The 17,601-nt window shown below is 42.5% G+C and overlaps 1 protein-coding gene across 10 annotated transcripts in view; it reads right to left on the bottom strand.

Annotated features, from left to right (window-relative positions):
• Positions 1-17,601, bottom strand: part of LOC309336526 (contactin-4) — a 525,279-nt gene that overhangs the window by 61,662 nt on the left and 446,016 nt on the right. For all 10 annotated transcript variants that reach the window (XM_081852419.1, XM_081852424.1, XM_081852423.1 and 7 more), the window contains one exon: positions 8,998-9,125. In XM_081852419.1, the coding sequence (XP_081708545.1) occupies positions 8,998-9,125 (128 nt within the window). The remainder of the gene's footprint in view (positions 1-8,997; positions 9,126-17,601) is intronic.

Genomic DNA, 17,601 nt, shown 5'->3' on the forward strand with positions numbered 1-17,601 from the left:
ATTATGGGACAGATTTTAGCACTGTGATTCTCAGGTTGCAGTTAATATCCATGCCTCAGCCCTACGGGTATATTCTCTGCTTCATGCACACATGTAGCTCCCATTAATACTAATGGGATTGACTCAGAACTGAGCACTAGGGAAAATAAAAGTACTTTTTAATGTCCCCTGACCTTATCACGAAGTGAAGGAATTCTTAAGCCACGTGAACTAACCATGAAGCGAAGTTTGTATCAACTAAGGCAACTGACACGCTCCTGGAGAAGCGGCAACAAAGTCTGGGGTTGTGTACGCACTAACAGCTTAAAATGCTGTGTTTCCAATCACATTTGCACATCATTATACCCGTCAGTATGGTTCAATGTGTTTCCAAGTCGCTGCTGTCCACCCACACTAGTGGGCAGAGAGGGGGGGGTGGATATCTTCATATGGCTTACATGTTCAGATCCGATCAACGCTGGTTTCGAAGGAAACCCATCCAAATGCAGTGTTTCTCATAACGCTATGGGACAGGCGTGGTTGTCACTAATGTTGTGTGTACATGGCTCCACAAACAAAATGGCGAGAGAGCACTGGTTGCACAGTAAATGGGAGTGTGTACACAGCCTGAGATCAGCCAGACACTGAAATGTCAGTTTAGGAGGCCCTAATATGGCAAAACTTGTGAACGACAGGCCAAAGTGCAAGATGCATAGTCCATGATGCTTATACGAAAGACCAAAGAAAAGGTCCCACCAACAGCAGCAATGGATTTCCTATTGTGAATTTTATAGGGTACATCAGAGGGTCCTAGGTAATAAAGAAGGCTACAAAACAGCTAACACATTACAACGAAGGCCCGTTTGCTATAGTTTTAGTCTTGGTGTGTCCACTGGAAAATGCTATAAATAAATAAATAAATTCTCAAACTTTACAGTACTACAAGTGAAACTAATCCTTTCTAATAAATCTTCAAAAAGGAACACATATGTGCAATATATGCTTTCTTTTATCAGATTTCCTAACTCCGGCCTTGCTTCCTTCACTCTCACAGTTGATAAAAACTGTCATTTAAATACATGCCACTCAAGAAGACTTTGAACAAATATTGGCTAGGAAAGGCTGAAAGGCTGTGGCCATCTATCTCTGCTGGTGTTTGGCAGAATTAAATTGACAGGGTTAGAATGCTGTGATTGATTACAAAGCAATAAATCCATCTCTTTTGATCTATTTTCCAATAGAGGATTTTCCGGCCACAAATGAGAGAGAGATGAAAAGTGTTTATCAATGTTATAATCTATGTGTCTGTTGTGTAAAGTAATTCATCAGACACAAGACTACTCATAAAAAGTGCATAATTTAATTTAAAACATTTGTCATTGTCAGCACATCTAACAAATTACAACACCAAATGTTATTGCCGACATTTTATTATTACGTTTAATTTGGTGATAGAGAGTTTCTGGGCACACATTTCAGAGCCTTGAGATACATTTTTAAAAATGATCAGTGGCTAACAGTATTCAATCATGCGCTGATTATATCTTGGGGAAAATATGACTGGTGTTGCAAGGGCAACAAGAATAAGTTACTAATTTTCTCTGAACATGACAAATTTTACTGATGCACTTAAAAATGATTTTTAGTACCATCTCATTCACTGAGACAACAAGGAAATATATCTACCGCTGGGATAGAAAAGTCAGAGAGCCAATACTGCTCTTCAAGCTCAAACCACACCAACTATTAATTGTATGGCTAGCAATTCTTGTTCCGCATTTGTATTTGTATTTTTTATTTCTGTGAGCTGTACAGAAAACATATGTTATCCATTGTCTGTCCTATAATAAACAATGATGATTTAAAACAGGCACATAGGCAAACTCGGCCCTCCATATGTTTTTGGCCTACAACTCCCATGATCCCTAGCTAGCAGGACCAGTGGCCAGGGATGATGGGAATTGTAGTCCCAAAACATCTGGAGGGCCGAGTTTGCCTATGCCTGAAAATAGCAGCCATGTCAGTTTTTTAAAAAATAATAATTCTCGGCAACGTGTGTAATTTTTCATTGTGTGTGGCTTCACACCGCTGACTATGCAATTAATGTAATGTGTAGTTCCAATTCCTAGCTTGTGCTCGAAGTTTTGCTCACAGGTTCGCTACTTGTATTTCACTAGTGTTTTTAGCCCATTTTACAAGGTTGATCTAATGATCAGCGGAGGTGGGGGGAAATATTGTGCAGCGCTTTTGCCTACCAAGGTCACAATCCTAAACCAGTTCAGCTGTGCATTGGATTGTGGCATGGAGCTTGCTAAAAACAATTATTTCTTATCCAGAAGCGATCTCTCTCTTACTACTGTAATGGCATAATCTGCAGCTTGATAAATGATAAAGGAATCAGTATAATGATAGAGGGGGAAAAGGAAGGGGAGCCACACAGTGGAGGTGGTACTGGGGGAAGAAGCTGCCTAGTTCACTCTGCTTTCCTAATTGCATCTATTTCCGCTAGTAGTTCTACTAGACGACAAGAAATGAATTTGTAAAACTGATGGAACTGCATGCAGCTCTTTGTTAGGTACTCTCATATAGCAAACTTTACACTTTTGTCTATAAAGTGCTAAATAAGCACGTATGTGGATAGATGTGCCCAGAAGCTGAAGGCACATGATGGAATATGTTTGCTGAATCTAAGCCAGACTGAGACTGGGCACCAGCCCTTAGTCCTCTTTCGCTGTTTCATAACACATGAAAGCAACAGTCTATACTTCTGGATGACTTCTTTATTGAGCATTCCTCCTGACTGGTTTGCAGGGGGTTAGGCAACAACACCTATTCACTGAGCATTCATTCTGATTTCTTTGTGGGGAGGTTAATGACATAGTGCAAAAGAACAAAACAAAACAACAAAACATGTTATCCCACACTTTACTTTACCTATTGCAAAAAATCTGATTTTAGGGAAGCAGGTTTGCTGCACATGAGTTGCAAATCAACTTTAATTGTGTGACCTGAATTTGTTGGTATAGCAACAGTTTGGATATGCCATATTTCCTTGCCAATCTACCCTGGGAGAGTAGTGCATGGTGCTTACCAAGGACAGCAGGTGGGCATGGGAAATGACCAGGGCCATGGACCAAATGTGTCCCTTGGGCCAGAGGTTTCTCATCCCTGCACTGTTGTGGTGGTGGTTGTTGTTTTTACATCCTGCCTTTTTCTAGACTCGGACTCAAGGCAGCTTATACAAATTAAAACAACACAGGTAAGATACAGAAAGCTAAAAACATATAAAGCGTAACAGTTAAAAGGTAGTTACCATATTTTTCGCCCTATAGGATGCACTTTTTCCCCTCCAAAAATGAAAGGGGAAATGTGTGTGCGTCCTATGGGGCGAATACAGGCTTTCGCTGAAGCCTGGAGAGCAAGAGGGGCTGGTGCGCACCGACCCCTCTCGCTCTCCAGGCTTCAGGAAGCTCTGCGCAACCCTCTGGAGCCCGGCACGAAGCCGCGCCGGGCTCCCGAAGGTTGCGCAGAGCTGCCTGCATTCCGAAGCCTGGGGCGCGCTGAAGAGGGCACCTGGGCTTGGCGCAGCTCTCTGCAAGCCTGGGCAGACCGGCGCGGCTCCCTAGGCTTGCGGATAGCAGGGTGTTCTGGGGGCTGGGGTTGGGGTTGGGGGAAGCTCAGCTATGTACGTGACACCACAGATTTTCTGAGGAAAATACAATCTTTAAATAATCTTCCCAACAATACTATACTAGCTACTATGGATGTGGAATCTCTGTATACCAACATCCCACACAACGATGGTTTACAAGCTATAAGGAATACCATTTCAGATAAAACCACAGCGGACTTTGCTACCAAACTCTGCCAATTTGTCCTTACCCACAACAACTTCAAATTCGGTGATGACCTGTTCCTCCAGATCAGCGGCACAGCAATGGGCACCCGCATGGCCCCACAGTATGCCAACATCTTCATGGCGGATTTAGAACAACGTTTCCTAAACTCCTACCCACTCAAACCTCTCTTGTACCTGCGATACATTGATGATATTTTTATCATCTGGACACATGGTCAACAGACCCTGGACACCTTCCACCAGAAATTCAATGATTTTCACCCCACCATCAACCTAACAATGAATCAATCTATGCAAGAAATACATTTTTTGGACACTACTATAAAAATACAGGATGGGCGCATAGACACCACCTTATACCGTAAACCAACTGACCGACAAACATATCTACATGCCTCTAGCTACCATCCCAAACATACCAAACAGTCCATTGTATATAGCCAGGCACTACGTTACAGCCGCATCTGCTCCAATTCTACAGACAGAGACTCTCACCTAAGAGATCTACAGCAAACCTTTTTAGAACTAAAATACCCAACAGATGAAGTTAGACAACAGATCAACAGAGCCAGACTGATACCCAGAGAGAACTTGCTGCAAGACAGACCCAAAAAAGAAAATAACAGAACACCTCTAGTCATCACATACAGCTCCCAAGTTAAAACAGTACAACGCATCATCAGAGATCTACAACCTCTCCTGGACAATGACAGTTCTCTTTCTCAAGCTCTGGGAGGAAGACCTTTCATTGCCTACAGACAGCCACCCAGTCTTAAACAACTCCTAACCCACAATAATACTACAACCAGACCTAACACGGACACTGGCACCAGAGCCTGCAATAAACCCAGATGCCAACTTTGCTGCCACATACACCCGGACAACACCATTACTGGCCCCAACAACATCACACATACCATCTCGGGACTATTTAATTGCTCATCGTCTAACATTGTGTATGCCATAAAATGCCAACAGTGTCCTTCAGCTCTCTATATTGGACAAACAGGCCAGACCTTACGCCAAAGAATAAACGGACATAAATCCGACATCAGGAACCACAAGACAGAAAAACCAGTAGGAGAACACTTCAATCTCCCAGGACATTCTATACAAGATCTCAAAGTAGCTGTTCTATTACAAAGGAATTTCAGAAATAGACTGGAAAGAGAAGCTGCTGAATTGCAACTTATCACCAAACTTAAAACTATAGAGAGACCTGGTTTGAACAAAGACATTGGATTCTTATCTCATTATACATGACAAAGCCATTTTTCACCTTCTCACCCCTTGCTTTTTCCTGTTAGACCTATTGCAGTCGTTAAGAGTCGTCAACAGGCTCATCGCAGCTATCTGCCAATCACCCATTCCCACCACCCTTCTGAGTAATACCCCTCCCCACCTTCTCACTATATAGAAAGGTCCGGTGACTTCTGTTTCAGTGTATCTGAAGAAGTGTGCATGCACACGAAAGCTCATACCTAGAACTAACTCAGTTGGTCTTTAAGGTGCTACTGGAAGGAATTTTTTTATTTTGTTTTGACCATGGCAGACCAACACGGCTACCTATCTGTAACTGTTGTGGTGGTGGTTGTTGTTTTTACATCCTGCCTTTTTCTAGACTCGGACTCAAGGCAGCTTATACAAATTAAAACAACACAGGTAAGATACAGAAAGCTAAAAACATATAAAGCGTAACAGTTAAAAGGTAGTTACCATATTTTTCGCCCTATAGGATGCACTTTTTCCCCTCCAAAAATGAAAGGGGAAATGTGTGTGCGTCCTATGGGGCGAATACAGGCTTTCGCTGAAGCCTGGAGAGCAAGAGGGGCTGGTGCGCACCGACCCCTCTCGCTCTCCAGGCTTCAGGAAGCTCTGCGCAACCCTCTGGAGCCCGGCACGAAGCCGCGCCGGGCTCCCGAAGGTTGCGCAGAGCTGCCTGCATTCCGAAGCCTGGGGCGCGCTGAAGAGGGCACCTGGGCTTGGCGCAGCTCTCTGCAAGCCTGGGCAGACCGGCGCGGCTCCCTAGGCTTGCGGATAGCAGGGTGTTCTGGGGGCTGGGGTTGGGGTTGGGGGAAGCTCGGGCTTCCCCCATGCCAGCCCTGTGCCCGGGGGGGGGAAAATAATTTTTTCCCCCTTTATTTTCCCCCCCAAAAAACTAGGTGCGTCCTATGGGGCGATAAATACGGTAAACTATAATAGAGTAACAATTAAAAAATCTACAAAGTAAATATAGGCATGTAGAAAACCGTATGTGACTCTGAACTCAATAATAGCAATGAAACAATGCAATCCTTTGAAGTTTCCTACTTCAGACAATACAGGGGGATTTTGCAGGGCCAAACTGAGCTTTGCTGCTAACATTAGAGTTATGCATTAGTGATTTTGAATGTCAAAAATCTGGCTCATTTTTCATTTCAGCAATATAGGGTCAGAAAGAAATTTCACACTTGGATATGTAAGTTTCAAGGGGAAAACTTAATTAGCTCAGCAACAAGTGTGAGCGCTAGGGTTTTGCTTTAGGGAAGCATACAGAAAACACTACAATCATTCCCCCCCCCCCGAAGATTCTGTTGCCTATGTTTGCATGTACATTTCAGTACAGCAGCTAATTATAAATTGTAAAAACATAAATTGTAAACTCTTACATTCTGTTCATAGTGATTTTTTTTTTAAGTACCTTTTTCCTTCCAAGAAGATCACTATGGCCAACCTGGCTCCATCCATCGTACAGAGATTGAGCACCTGGACGGTGCTGCAGATTCCCTCTACATGAAAGAACCGTCTGCTCTGATTGCTATTTATGTAGGTCTTCAGAGTGGAAGGGAGACATATTCTTGCATCCGCCACCAGTCAGGTGAGCCATGGCAGTCAGGTGTCCTGTGCTGCACCCCCTCACCCCCACGAAGAACATCATGGCAAGGGAGAGACCTATTTAGCCTTGTCCATTGACCAATGAATGAGCAGCATTATCAAGTCTATCAGACTGCAACTGCCATATATACAAAACTCCAACTTTTTCAACTCAGACATACTACTGAGCAAACCATAAATAAGTATGAAATACTACACTCAGATACCTCATTTGAAACTTCCCTGACCAACCCAATCCGAAAAAATCCTAATCAGTAACATATAGCCACCCCTCTCTAAAATCAAACTGACCCGTATTCAACCAAACATATGAATGAAAACAGGAAAAAGGCCCATCAAGCTTAAACCTCACTATCCAACCAAGAGAATTGACATTATTCAGTAATATACCAAAAATATTAATGAGCACCAGCCTTAAAGAAAACATTTTAATATTTATCAATGGTATATAACTGCCCAGACTGTGCTGAATATACAAGAATGATATGATTTGCTGGAGGTGCGTAAAAATTAAAGCCTGATTTTCTTCACATTTTGGAAGTGTGTCAAAATAAACTATGGTATTTATGAAACACTATGCTCAACATGTATCACTGCATGATCACTGCAGATGGTGACAGCAGCCACGAAATTAAAAGATGCCTGCTTCTTGGGAGAAAAGCAATGACAAACTTAGACAGCATCTTAAAAAGTAGAGACATCACCTTGCCAACAAAGGTCCGTATAGTAAAAGCTATGGTTTTCCCAGTAGTGATGTATGGAAGTGAGAGCTGGACCATAAAGAAGGCTGATCGCCGAAAAAATGATGCTTTTGAATTATGGTGCTGGAGGAGACTATTGAGAGTCCTATCTACTGCAAGAAGTTCAAACCTATCCATTCTTAAGGAAATCAGCCCTGAGTGCTCACTGGAAGGACAGATCGTGAAGCTGAGGCTCCAATACTTTGGCCACCTCATGAGAAGACTCCCTGGAAAAGACCCTGATGTTGGGAAAATTGGAGGCATGAGGAGAAGGGGACGACAGAGGATGAGATGGTTGGATAGTGTTCTCGAGGCTACCAGCATGAGTTTGAGCAGACTGCGGGAGGCAGTGGAAGACAGAAGTGCCTGGCGTACTCTGGTCCATGGGGTCACGAAGAGTCGGACACGACTAAACGACTAAACAACAACAACAAATGCTCAACATAGTATTGCTCTGGTCCATGGGCTCACCTCTTTATCTTAAAGTCAGAAGGAAGGAACAAGGACCTACACTTAGTCACAACTTTCTTGACAAGTGCAATAATCCATATAGCTTGGATTCATGCTAAATTTGGTGTTCTCTAAGTCTTATCTGCCAATGAAGAACTGTTAGTCGAAACACATCTTGCTGCAGATATTGGCTTTGGACAATGTTTGTTTCATCAGGTGCCATGTCACTTCATTTAACTGATTTGTATCTTCTTCTTCTTCTTCTTCTTCTTCTTCTTCTTCTTCTTCTTCTTCTTCTTTCTATACTGCCCTATACCCGGGACGTGGCTGGTGCTGTGGTCTAAACCACTGAGCCTCTTGGGCTTGCTGATTGGAAGGTCGGCAGTTCAAATCCCCATGACGGGGTGAGCTCCCATTGCTCGGTCCCTGCTCCTGCCAACCTAGAAGTTCGAAAGCATGTCAAAGTGCAAGTAGATAAATAGGTACCACTCCGGCAGGAAGGTAAATGGCATTTCCGTGCGCTGCTCTGGTTCGCCAGAAATGGCTTAGTTATGCTGGCCACATGACCCAGAAACTGCCTGCAGACAAATGCTGGCTCCCTCGGCCACTAAAGCGAGATGAGCACCGCAACCCCTGAGTCGTTCGCGACTGGACTCAACTGTCAGGGGTCCTTTACCTTTACCTTTATACTGCCCTATACCTGAAGGTCACATGTAATCAGTTTGTTGATGAATATATCAGTTTGGAAATGAATATATTGGCTATAGGGCTATGGTATTGTTTTTATTGTTTTAAAGCTGGTTTATATATGCAAAAGATGCATATTTATTTCAGATGTTACCTTGACTTTTTATTTTATCTGTATAGTGTTGGTCAATGAACATATTCTACTTGTTCTTGATTACTCAGTCAGTAGCAAGTTCTAATGAGTTCAATGGGGTTTTCTCCCAGAGAAGTGGCCTTAGATTCTGGCCTAAATTGCCCTTTTTTTCAACAACAGATGCTTCATATTTAAAAATTCACAAGATCTAAAATAGAAGAGATCTGCCCCATTAGAACTGAGGAATCGGAAATGTGTGGGAAGAAATGTGTTACCTTTTACCACCAGGTTCCCAGTGCTGCTGGCTGCCCCAAAATGATTTGTTGCTATACATGTGTAGCTTCCTGCATCAGCTTTAGTAACATTGGTAATCTTCAGAGTTCCATCTTCCAAAATAGTGTGTCTGAAAAATAATGGAGAGATGCAGGTTAGAAGAAGAAGAAGAAGAAGAAGAAGAAGAAGAAGAAGAAGAAGAAGAAGAAGAAGTAGTAGTAGTATTGCAGCACTCAATGTTTATTATTTACATTTCAGGGGGCTGGACTGGATGACTATTGGGTTCCTTCCAACTCTATGATTCTATGAATACAAACACCTGAGAAACCACTGCAAGTCACAATAGAAGTTGACTTGAGAGACTATTAAGGAGGCAGAAATACATTAATCCAACAGAGACAAATTCCATGAGTTCTCAGTGTCCCTGGACTTAATACTGAGTGGTGCCCAGGGCCTGGTGCAAGAAGTAAGTGTTGTCAAGTCAATTGCGAGCAGTGACCATATCACTATTAAACCAGATGTAGATGTAAATGGCCAACGGCCAAAAAAACTCCAACACAGTCACATTTCATTTCAAAAGACCCCAAATGAGGGGATTGGTAAAAAGGAAGCTGAAAGGCAAAGCCAAGAATGTCAGATCACTCTGAAATGCTTGGGATTTGTTTGAAAACACAATTATTATAAGCTCATCTGGAGTGTAAGGGACGCAGGTGGCGCTGTGGGTTAAACCACAGAGCCTAGGACTTGCCGATCAGAAGGTCGACGGTTCAAATCCCCATGACGGGGTGAGCTCCCGTTGCTCGGTCCCTGCTCCTGCCAACCTAGCAGTTCGAAAGTACATCAAAGTGCAAGTAAATAAATAGGTACCACTCCAGCGGGAAGGTAAACGGCGTTTCCGTGCGCTGCTCTGGTTCTCCAGAAGCGGCTTAGTCATGCTGGCCACATGACCCGGAAGCTGTACTCCGGCTCCCTCAGCCAATAAAGCGAGATGAGCGCCGCAACCCCAGAGTTGGTCACGACTGGACCTAATGGTCAGGGGTCCCTTTACCTTTACCTTACATCTGGAGTGTATAGCGCAGATCAGGAAGGCTAAGAACATGGGCATCCAGCAGAGTCAAAGAAGCTTTGGAAAGAGATAGTGGTGGTGGTTGTGAGAATGAAGGAGAGAGAAACATCCCTCACCTCCTTCAAACCTCCAACTTCTTAGAGGGAAATTGAAGGCATGCTTTTCTACCCTATCAGCAGAGGTGTAAGGGGGATGGGGAGGTGAGCAATACAAGCAGGACAAAAGCCCCTAGTTCACACACACACACACACACACACACACACACAGAGAGAGAGAGAGAGAGAGAGAGAGAGAGAGAGATATTGCTTAAATTAGAATAAGTTTCTTTTGTTTTACAGAGTTCACTTGTCTGAAGAGAACAATAACCAAAGACCGCTGTTGCACAATCTCCATTACTCTCAACTACAGAGTTCTACAAGTTCCACTGACATGCACAATCACAGCCATGGGTGTTTTGGACATAACACATCAGTATAGCAACTGAAGAATGAGCTGCATTAACATAAATGGCACTCTCTTACATGTAGTGAGATGAATGAGAGGCACAAATACAAGATGGGTGACACCTGGCTTGAGAGCAGTACATGTGAAAAGGATCTAGGAGTCTTGGTTGACCACAAACTTGACATGAGCCAACAGTGTGACGCGGCAGCTAAAAAAGCCAATGCAATTCTAGGCTGCATCAATAGGAGTATAGCATCTAGATCAAGGGAAGTAATAGTGCCACTGTATTCTGCTCTGGTCAGACCTCACCTGGAGTACTGTGTCCAGTTCTGGGCACCACAGTTCAAGAAGGACACTGACAAACTGGAACGTGTCCAGAGGAGGGCAACCAAAATGGTCAAAGGCCTGGAAACAATGCCTTATGAGGAACGGCTAAGGGAGCTGGGCATGTTTAGCCTGGAGAAGAGGAGGTTAAGGGGCGATATGATAGCCATGTTCAAATATATAAAAGGATGTCACATAGAGGAGGGAGAAAGGTTGTTTTCTGCTGCTCCAGAGAAGCGGACACGGAGCAATGGTTCCAAGCTACAAGAAAGAAGATTCCACCTAAACATTAGGAAGAACTTCCTGACAGTAAGAGCTGTTCGACAGTGGAATTTGCTGCCAAGGAGTGTGGTGGAGTCTCCTTCTTTGGAGGTCTTTAAGCAGAGGCTTGACAACCATATGTCAGGAGTGTTCTGATGGTGTTTCCTGATTGGCAGGGGGTTGGACTCAATGGCCCTTGTGGTCTCTTCCAACTCTATGATTCTATGATTCTATGAATCAATATGTAAATGATTGATAAAAAGTGGCATACAATTCTTGAAATAAATAAGGAAATAAACACTATCCCAACTTCAGCATCTTGATGACATCTGTCAAAAAATAATAATCTTGTTTTACCCAGGTTTTATTTTAAATACTTCCTGGCTTGTCTTTTTCTCCAGCACCCAAACGTCCTTGCATTTTCTGCATTTTTTACTTTGTAGTGTAATGTTAGGCTGCTGATCACTTGAAAGGATTTGAGGATTTCCAATTCCAAGGAAGTGATGCTGGTAATTCTGGTATCAGCTCTCTGAGCCTCAAGGGGTTAGCATTACTTTACAGAATACAAATCTGTGCTGCTTGCATCTGTGAACTTGAAGTGTGAAGCTAGCTCTCTATAGCGAGTGGATGTCAGGAGGTATCTTGTGGCAGATATTAAAACTGTGAACAGGCAACCAAATCGTTTCATGAATCTGTGCAACCAAATTCTAGAACCACCATTCCTTTCAGTAATCCTCTTCATTTCATCCAAAGGATTTGCAATAAAACTGACAAATACCTGCTTAAGACAGCTGCAGGTTTTTGTTAAAATAAATATACCAGAGCCTTAATTTTCCTCTTTGAACTGTGACTCACTGATGAAAGGGATTCAGGGCGACTAATCTAACCATTCATTTCTGCTGAAGGTGCCTTTTTTCTTTTTCTTTTTTAAGCCATACTTATATTTTGAAGCTGTTGGGGCAGATGTTAACATAAGTAATTATTCTAGCACTTTGAAATTTGTTAAAAGGGTGCTCAGGAAATAGGAATGACTTGAACTTGTTTGTGTAGCCTCAAAAATTTCCTTTGTAAATGTTAAAACAGGGGGAAAGGCCCTTTGAGGCTACTGAATTGCTAATTGGGTTGAAAGACAATGTCCCTTGATCAGCCATGCCAAGTGGCTTTATGGGAAACTTTTGTTTGAAGGTGAGAAGTTCAAACAAATTAAGCATTTTCCATCTTACTGAGAATCAAATATGTTTCAGCTGACAGATTACATAAGGAATTTCAGTGGGTCAGAGTTTGTTGGATAATCTCAAACTGGTCCTAATGGATGAACGGGGTTCGCTGAGCAAAAGTGTGCTGCAAGTTTTATCCAAAGATGGTACAATACTATGCTGGTTTAAATAAAAATAGGGCTGTCACCAGATAAAGGAAGTGTTCAACTATAACCCTATGCACATTTACCTCTGAGTAAATGTGCACAGACTACATTGTTAGTCAACTGGTAATATGAACCAGCTAATTGAGCAAATCAATAAAATAAAGCTTATCTAGGCTCCATAGTCAAAATGTGTTAATGTTTACTTACGTTAGTCATTAATCTCTGTTGAATATTGTCTGCTAATATCTATGAATTTTGACAATACTTGACATGAACTAAAGATGTAAATCTGCTAATACTACTTGGGCTATCACAAATGAGCTATAACTGGGATGCTTTTTAGTCATACTGTAAGTTTTTATCAGCAAAAGGAGAGCAAGAGATAATTTTACACTGGGAAAAAATAAAGGTGATAAAAGGCATTGCTACGTCCCTATAGAGATAGGTCATCTTATCTTCCATGTATTACATTATCTGCAACATACAGCAGCTGTTGATCTTTGCTGTGAACAGACCCACAGAGATGAAGAACGCATCTGAGTTTAGAGATAAATGGAAACACTCTTTTATTAAAAGTAAAGCTTTTTATGTCTAAGCCTTCAAAAACTGGCGGGCACCTCAGTTCTAGAGATCTGTGTTGCTGAATCTGACTTCGTATAATTATGATTGGTTTCCATTTTAAAAACAAACACTTCAAAAACACTTCCTTTAGGCTGCTGAGCAAAGGAACTGTTTTCGTCTTTGAAAAATGTAATGCATCAAAGCATTTGTTGATGGTTCATTACTTTCTGTTTTGCCATTTGCAAAATGGAATACACAAAGCATCTGTAGAGGTTGGTCAGTCGGTAATGTAAATGGTAAGATGACTTGGCATTAGGATTTATCATCCATAAGTATCTACACAAATGATTTAATGAAGCAATCCTAAAGTTGGGTCAGTGATTCACCTCACCCATAAACTTCCATAGATCTATAAAGACGACTTTCACGCCGTGCTTTTAAACTTAAATTGACTTTGATCTATTCTTGCTTGTCTTTGACCTATGATTCACTTTCAAAAATTTTACTTCGACCTGTTTACTGCGAGTGCGCAGCTACCAGCAGAATGTTAAAAATAAAAAACCTTAAGTATATAATAATAAGGTTTTTTTGAAGAACACAAATCCACCTGAGGGACAGCTAGTCTTTTCTTGTAGACAAGGAAGGGTCTAGCCACAGTTAGGCATTCTTTGGTGACATTCAGACTGGACTACTTGGTTATGGGTTTGGGTGGAGGTGGTCAGTTTGAGTGATACCTGTTATTCTCTGCCAAACCTGTGTATGGGAGGCTAGAATCTATAGGAGGAAGTTTGCTGAACCAGTCAAGCCTGTTAATGGCCATTAGCAACTCAGCTAAACACCCGTCATACACATCTTAAAAGAGTAAGCTCCATTTTCATAGAGACAAATGGGTTGGCCATTTCTCATCTCACCTGGCTAGATGCCATATCATCCTAGGATGGAACAGCCAAGGTGTATAGCAGAGTTGTGTGTATGAGCTGGACTGATGCTAGAAGTTGGATACACAGAGACATGTCTGCTCTGTGCTAGACCCGAGGGTGTGAGGTTGGGGTTTCCCTAGAAACTCAATGAAAAAGCAAGATCTGTTGAGGTGTTAATACTGTGAGCTGAAGTTGTATGTACCGTATATGTATATATACATATACAGCACAGTCTCCATCAGAGGCATAGCATGGAGGGAGTCCATGGGGACTGTGGCCCCAGAGGTAATTTTGTGAGGGGGCACAAACAGGCTCCTTCATCGGAGCCTGGTTCCAAGCGAGAAGGAGCTGTGTCTTGACTGGGTGATCGTGCCTGGTCACAGCTCCACCCCCGAGTCAGGACTGACCTAGGGGAGAAGAGCAGGAGAATGGGTGGCAATGCCACCGCCCAACCTCCTTAGCCACAGTGTACCTCACACCTGGCCACAGCAGCTCCACCAGTGGATCACATCTGACCTGGTGGCAGAGAGCAGCTCTCTTTGGCTGTGGCGAGGCATGCCTGGCTGCAGAAGCTCCGCTGCCAGATCAGGTTTCACCCAGTCAAGGAGAGTGGGCAGTAGCTTCCCCACCCCACACCTCCTCTGGACTGTGGTACCCGAGAGGGCACCCTCCCCCCCCCTTGGGTGTGCACTCCACGCATCTGCCCTGGGCAGCGCAGGCATATGCTTTGCTGCTGGTCTACTTTGATCTTTGTTCCAAGGAAACTGAACCCTCAGTAAGTGCAGGCATCCTTGGAATCTCCTGTTGCTCAAATGCTGTGGTTGCACAAGACACAACTCTATGTAGCACTCCTTTAGAAAGTTATCAGAAGCTACATAATGTGGCCACCTGAACTTTGATCGGGGTCAACCACAGGGAACATATGTCAGTTTTGAAAAAACTTCATTGGCTTCAAGGTGGTTTCTGGGCCTAAATCAGGTTTGATCTTTAAAGTCCTAAACCTGTTGGGAATTCTATTCCTCCCGCGCTGCAGATGTGTGGGATTGTTACATGTCACATGTCTGTTTACATTCCAGCACAGATTATTGGAGTATTGTGAGCAGTACATCCGCTCTGTATTGCTTTTGTGTTCTCTCTCTCTGAGAAGAACGACAAGGAGAGAAACCATGTTTTCTTTGTCCTGATTTATGTACAATAAAAGTAGACTAGTATCCAAGCCTGGAACCAGATCTGTTGTGTGTTTATTCTGCTGAGTAACGTGTGCTCATGCACAATAGCATGAGTCGCAGACGCACGTCAGAGGAGGATGACTGATGGATCTCCGCAGCGGCAAGGCTAGAAGGGAGATGCTCCAGCTGGGGCTTGTCCAGCTGGCTTTCCATCCCATGGTTCCAACAAAACCATCTGGGCCTAGGGTATCTTAAGAATTGCCTTTATTCATATATGAGTATCTATAATTTAAGACAGGGGTGGGCTATCTGTGGCCCTCCAGGTGATCAAAATTCAGGAATGATGGGAGGTATAGGGTAGAATTTGATGTAGTGATAAGTGGGGTATGCTTGCAAGGAATGAGGTCTGCTCACACAGTGAGACTTTCCCCCCTCTTCTCCCCACTTCGGTGCCCCTGTGCACCCCTAAACCCAATATGGAGGTTCCTCCAACACTCTGGAGCAGGTTTAGGGGGTGCAGGGACATGCAGGTGAAACAGAGATCTGTGTAAGCAGATCTCATTTTGTTACTACCTGTAGTCAAACAACATAACTCTAGCATTGATTTAAAGATCTTCTTAGAGCTTCTGCTCTGGGTTCCACAGCCATCAGATAACCTAGAACAGAACCATTTTGACAGCAGCACCAAAACTGTGGAGCTCTCTCCTAGTAGAAGTTTGCTCCACTTATAGTTTTCAAATAGCTGATTAAGGCAACCCTTAATTTATTACTGTTTTTGGATACAAGGTTTGCAATCCAGCTTGAAGACCTATTATATCAAAAAGCAAGCAGCACCTGCTCCACAGTCTAGCATCTCCATCCTATAGCTTTCTCCATAAGCTAAAGACTCACCTCTTTACTCTTTGAGAATTATGTGGGAGTTTTGCTGGCTTTATATTGTTCTGTTCTGCCTGCAACAGTTTTACCGTATTTTATAACTGTCTGTTTCATCTGCTTTTTATAACTGTACAGTATATTATGTCGTTGCAACCCACCTTGGTTTCTTATGGTGAAGGGGAGGTTAAGAATTTGTCTAAATAAATAAAAAAATAAAAAATGTGGTAAAATTATTTTAACAAATACCGGTAAATTGAAGCACCATTCAAACACCATATTTATAACAGTGCAAAAAATAATTGTGCTATAAATGTGCAAATTAGTGCTGAAATAATTTGTAAATGCTACTTCCTTCGTAAGTTATAAAAGTAAGCATCCCTTATAAAAATTAGCTCTGTGTGATAGCACTGCATATGCTAGTAAGTGCAACATCTGTTGTCACCTGGACTGATAAAAGCTAATGGGTATTCTTCTGCCAACATCAGAGCTACATCGTGTAAGTCTGCAATCTTGTAAATTAGCCTTCAACCAGATTAGAAATAGTCTTATTTCTGTCATCTGAATTCGGAACACATGTACTTGGATAGATGTTCCTAACATCTAATGACAGCATCCTGGTGACTCAGACCCAAGGGCGATGGAGAGAGATATAGAATTTATAGAACTTTGGGGTGGCTTAGAAGCAGATACATCACATTTAACTCACACAAATGGTTTTCTTCAGTGAAATTGCCCATTCTACTTTGCAGAGGGAAAGCGGGGAGAGAGAGCTCATCCAATTCATTCTCCTCCCTCCCCTGAGAATGGTACTTTCTCACAGGTAATGGTGGAGGAAATTCAATGCAACTAGCAAACTCCAGACGAGAGTGAGAGGCTAGAAGAAAGCTGGATCTGAACAGGGCACTCTCATTTTTATTCCCTCTATCTCTCCCTTATGAACCCGCAAACAATTCAGGTTCCTGCTGGAAGGAGAATGGCAGGTGCCTGGTTTTTTTTTTGCGGCGGAGAAACCTAGAAATTGGTATATGGCTTAAAGTGTAAGTCTCTTATACTTCAAGCCTGGATAAATACCCACTGTCTATTACACAATGGTCTGGGGACCGTAGCTACATTCAAACATGTTTCATACAGGCATCAATTGTGTGTGGATACCTATATTTGGACGTCTGGAGGACTTATATTAACTTATATGTTTAATTTAAGATTTGTGTACTGATGGTCACTGTATCTGCAATGTGAGCTGATGGTGGCTTATTTTTATTACTATTATTTGTATATCTAACAACATCTGGAAGGACAACTGGGGCCTACATCTTCACAAGGAAACATTATTGTGCTGAAGCTAAATATCAGCAACATGATAAATTATGCTGCTACCTACTTGATATTATGAACACATCAATTTGCTAGCTGCAAGCAGATCTTACAGATTCTGATTGTTGATTAAGCATACAAGTCAGAAATATTTCATGCTTAGCTAAGCATTTAAAAAAAAAAATCCCAGGAAAGCTTCTTAATGTTTTCTTTCATGGGTAGTAAGGTATCTTAAAGCAAAGAGTTAAAGAAATGCCATCTATAAGCTTTTCGGCAACAACTTATATAACAAGATGTTGAAAAGGGGG

Source organism: Podarcis erhardii (genome assembly GCF_964252035.2).
Source record: "Podarcis erhardii genome assembly, chromosome: 2".
Classification (NCBI taxonomy): Eukaryota; Metazoa; Chordata; class Lepidosauria; order Squamata; family Lacertidae; genus Podarcis; species Podarcis erhardii.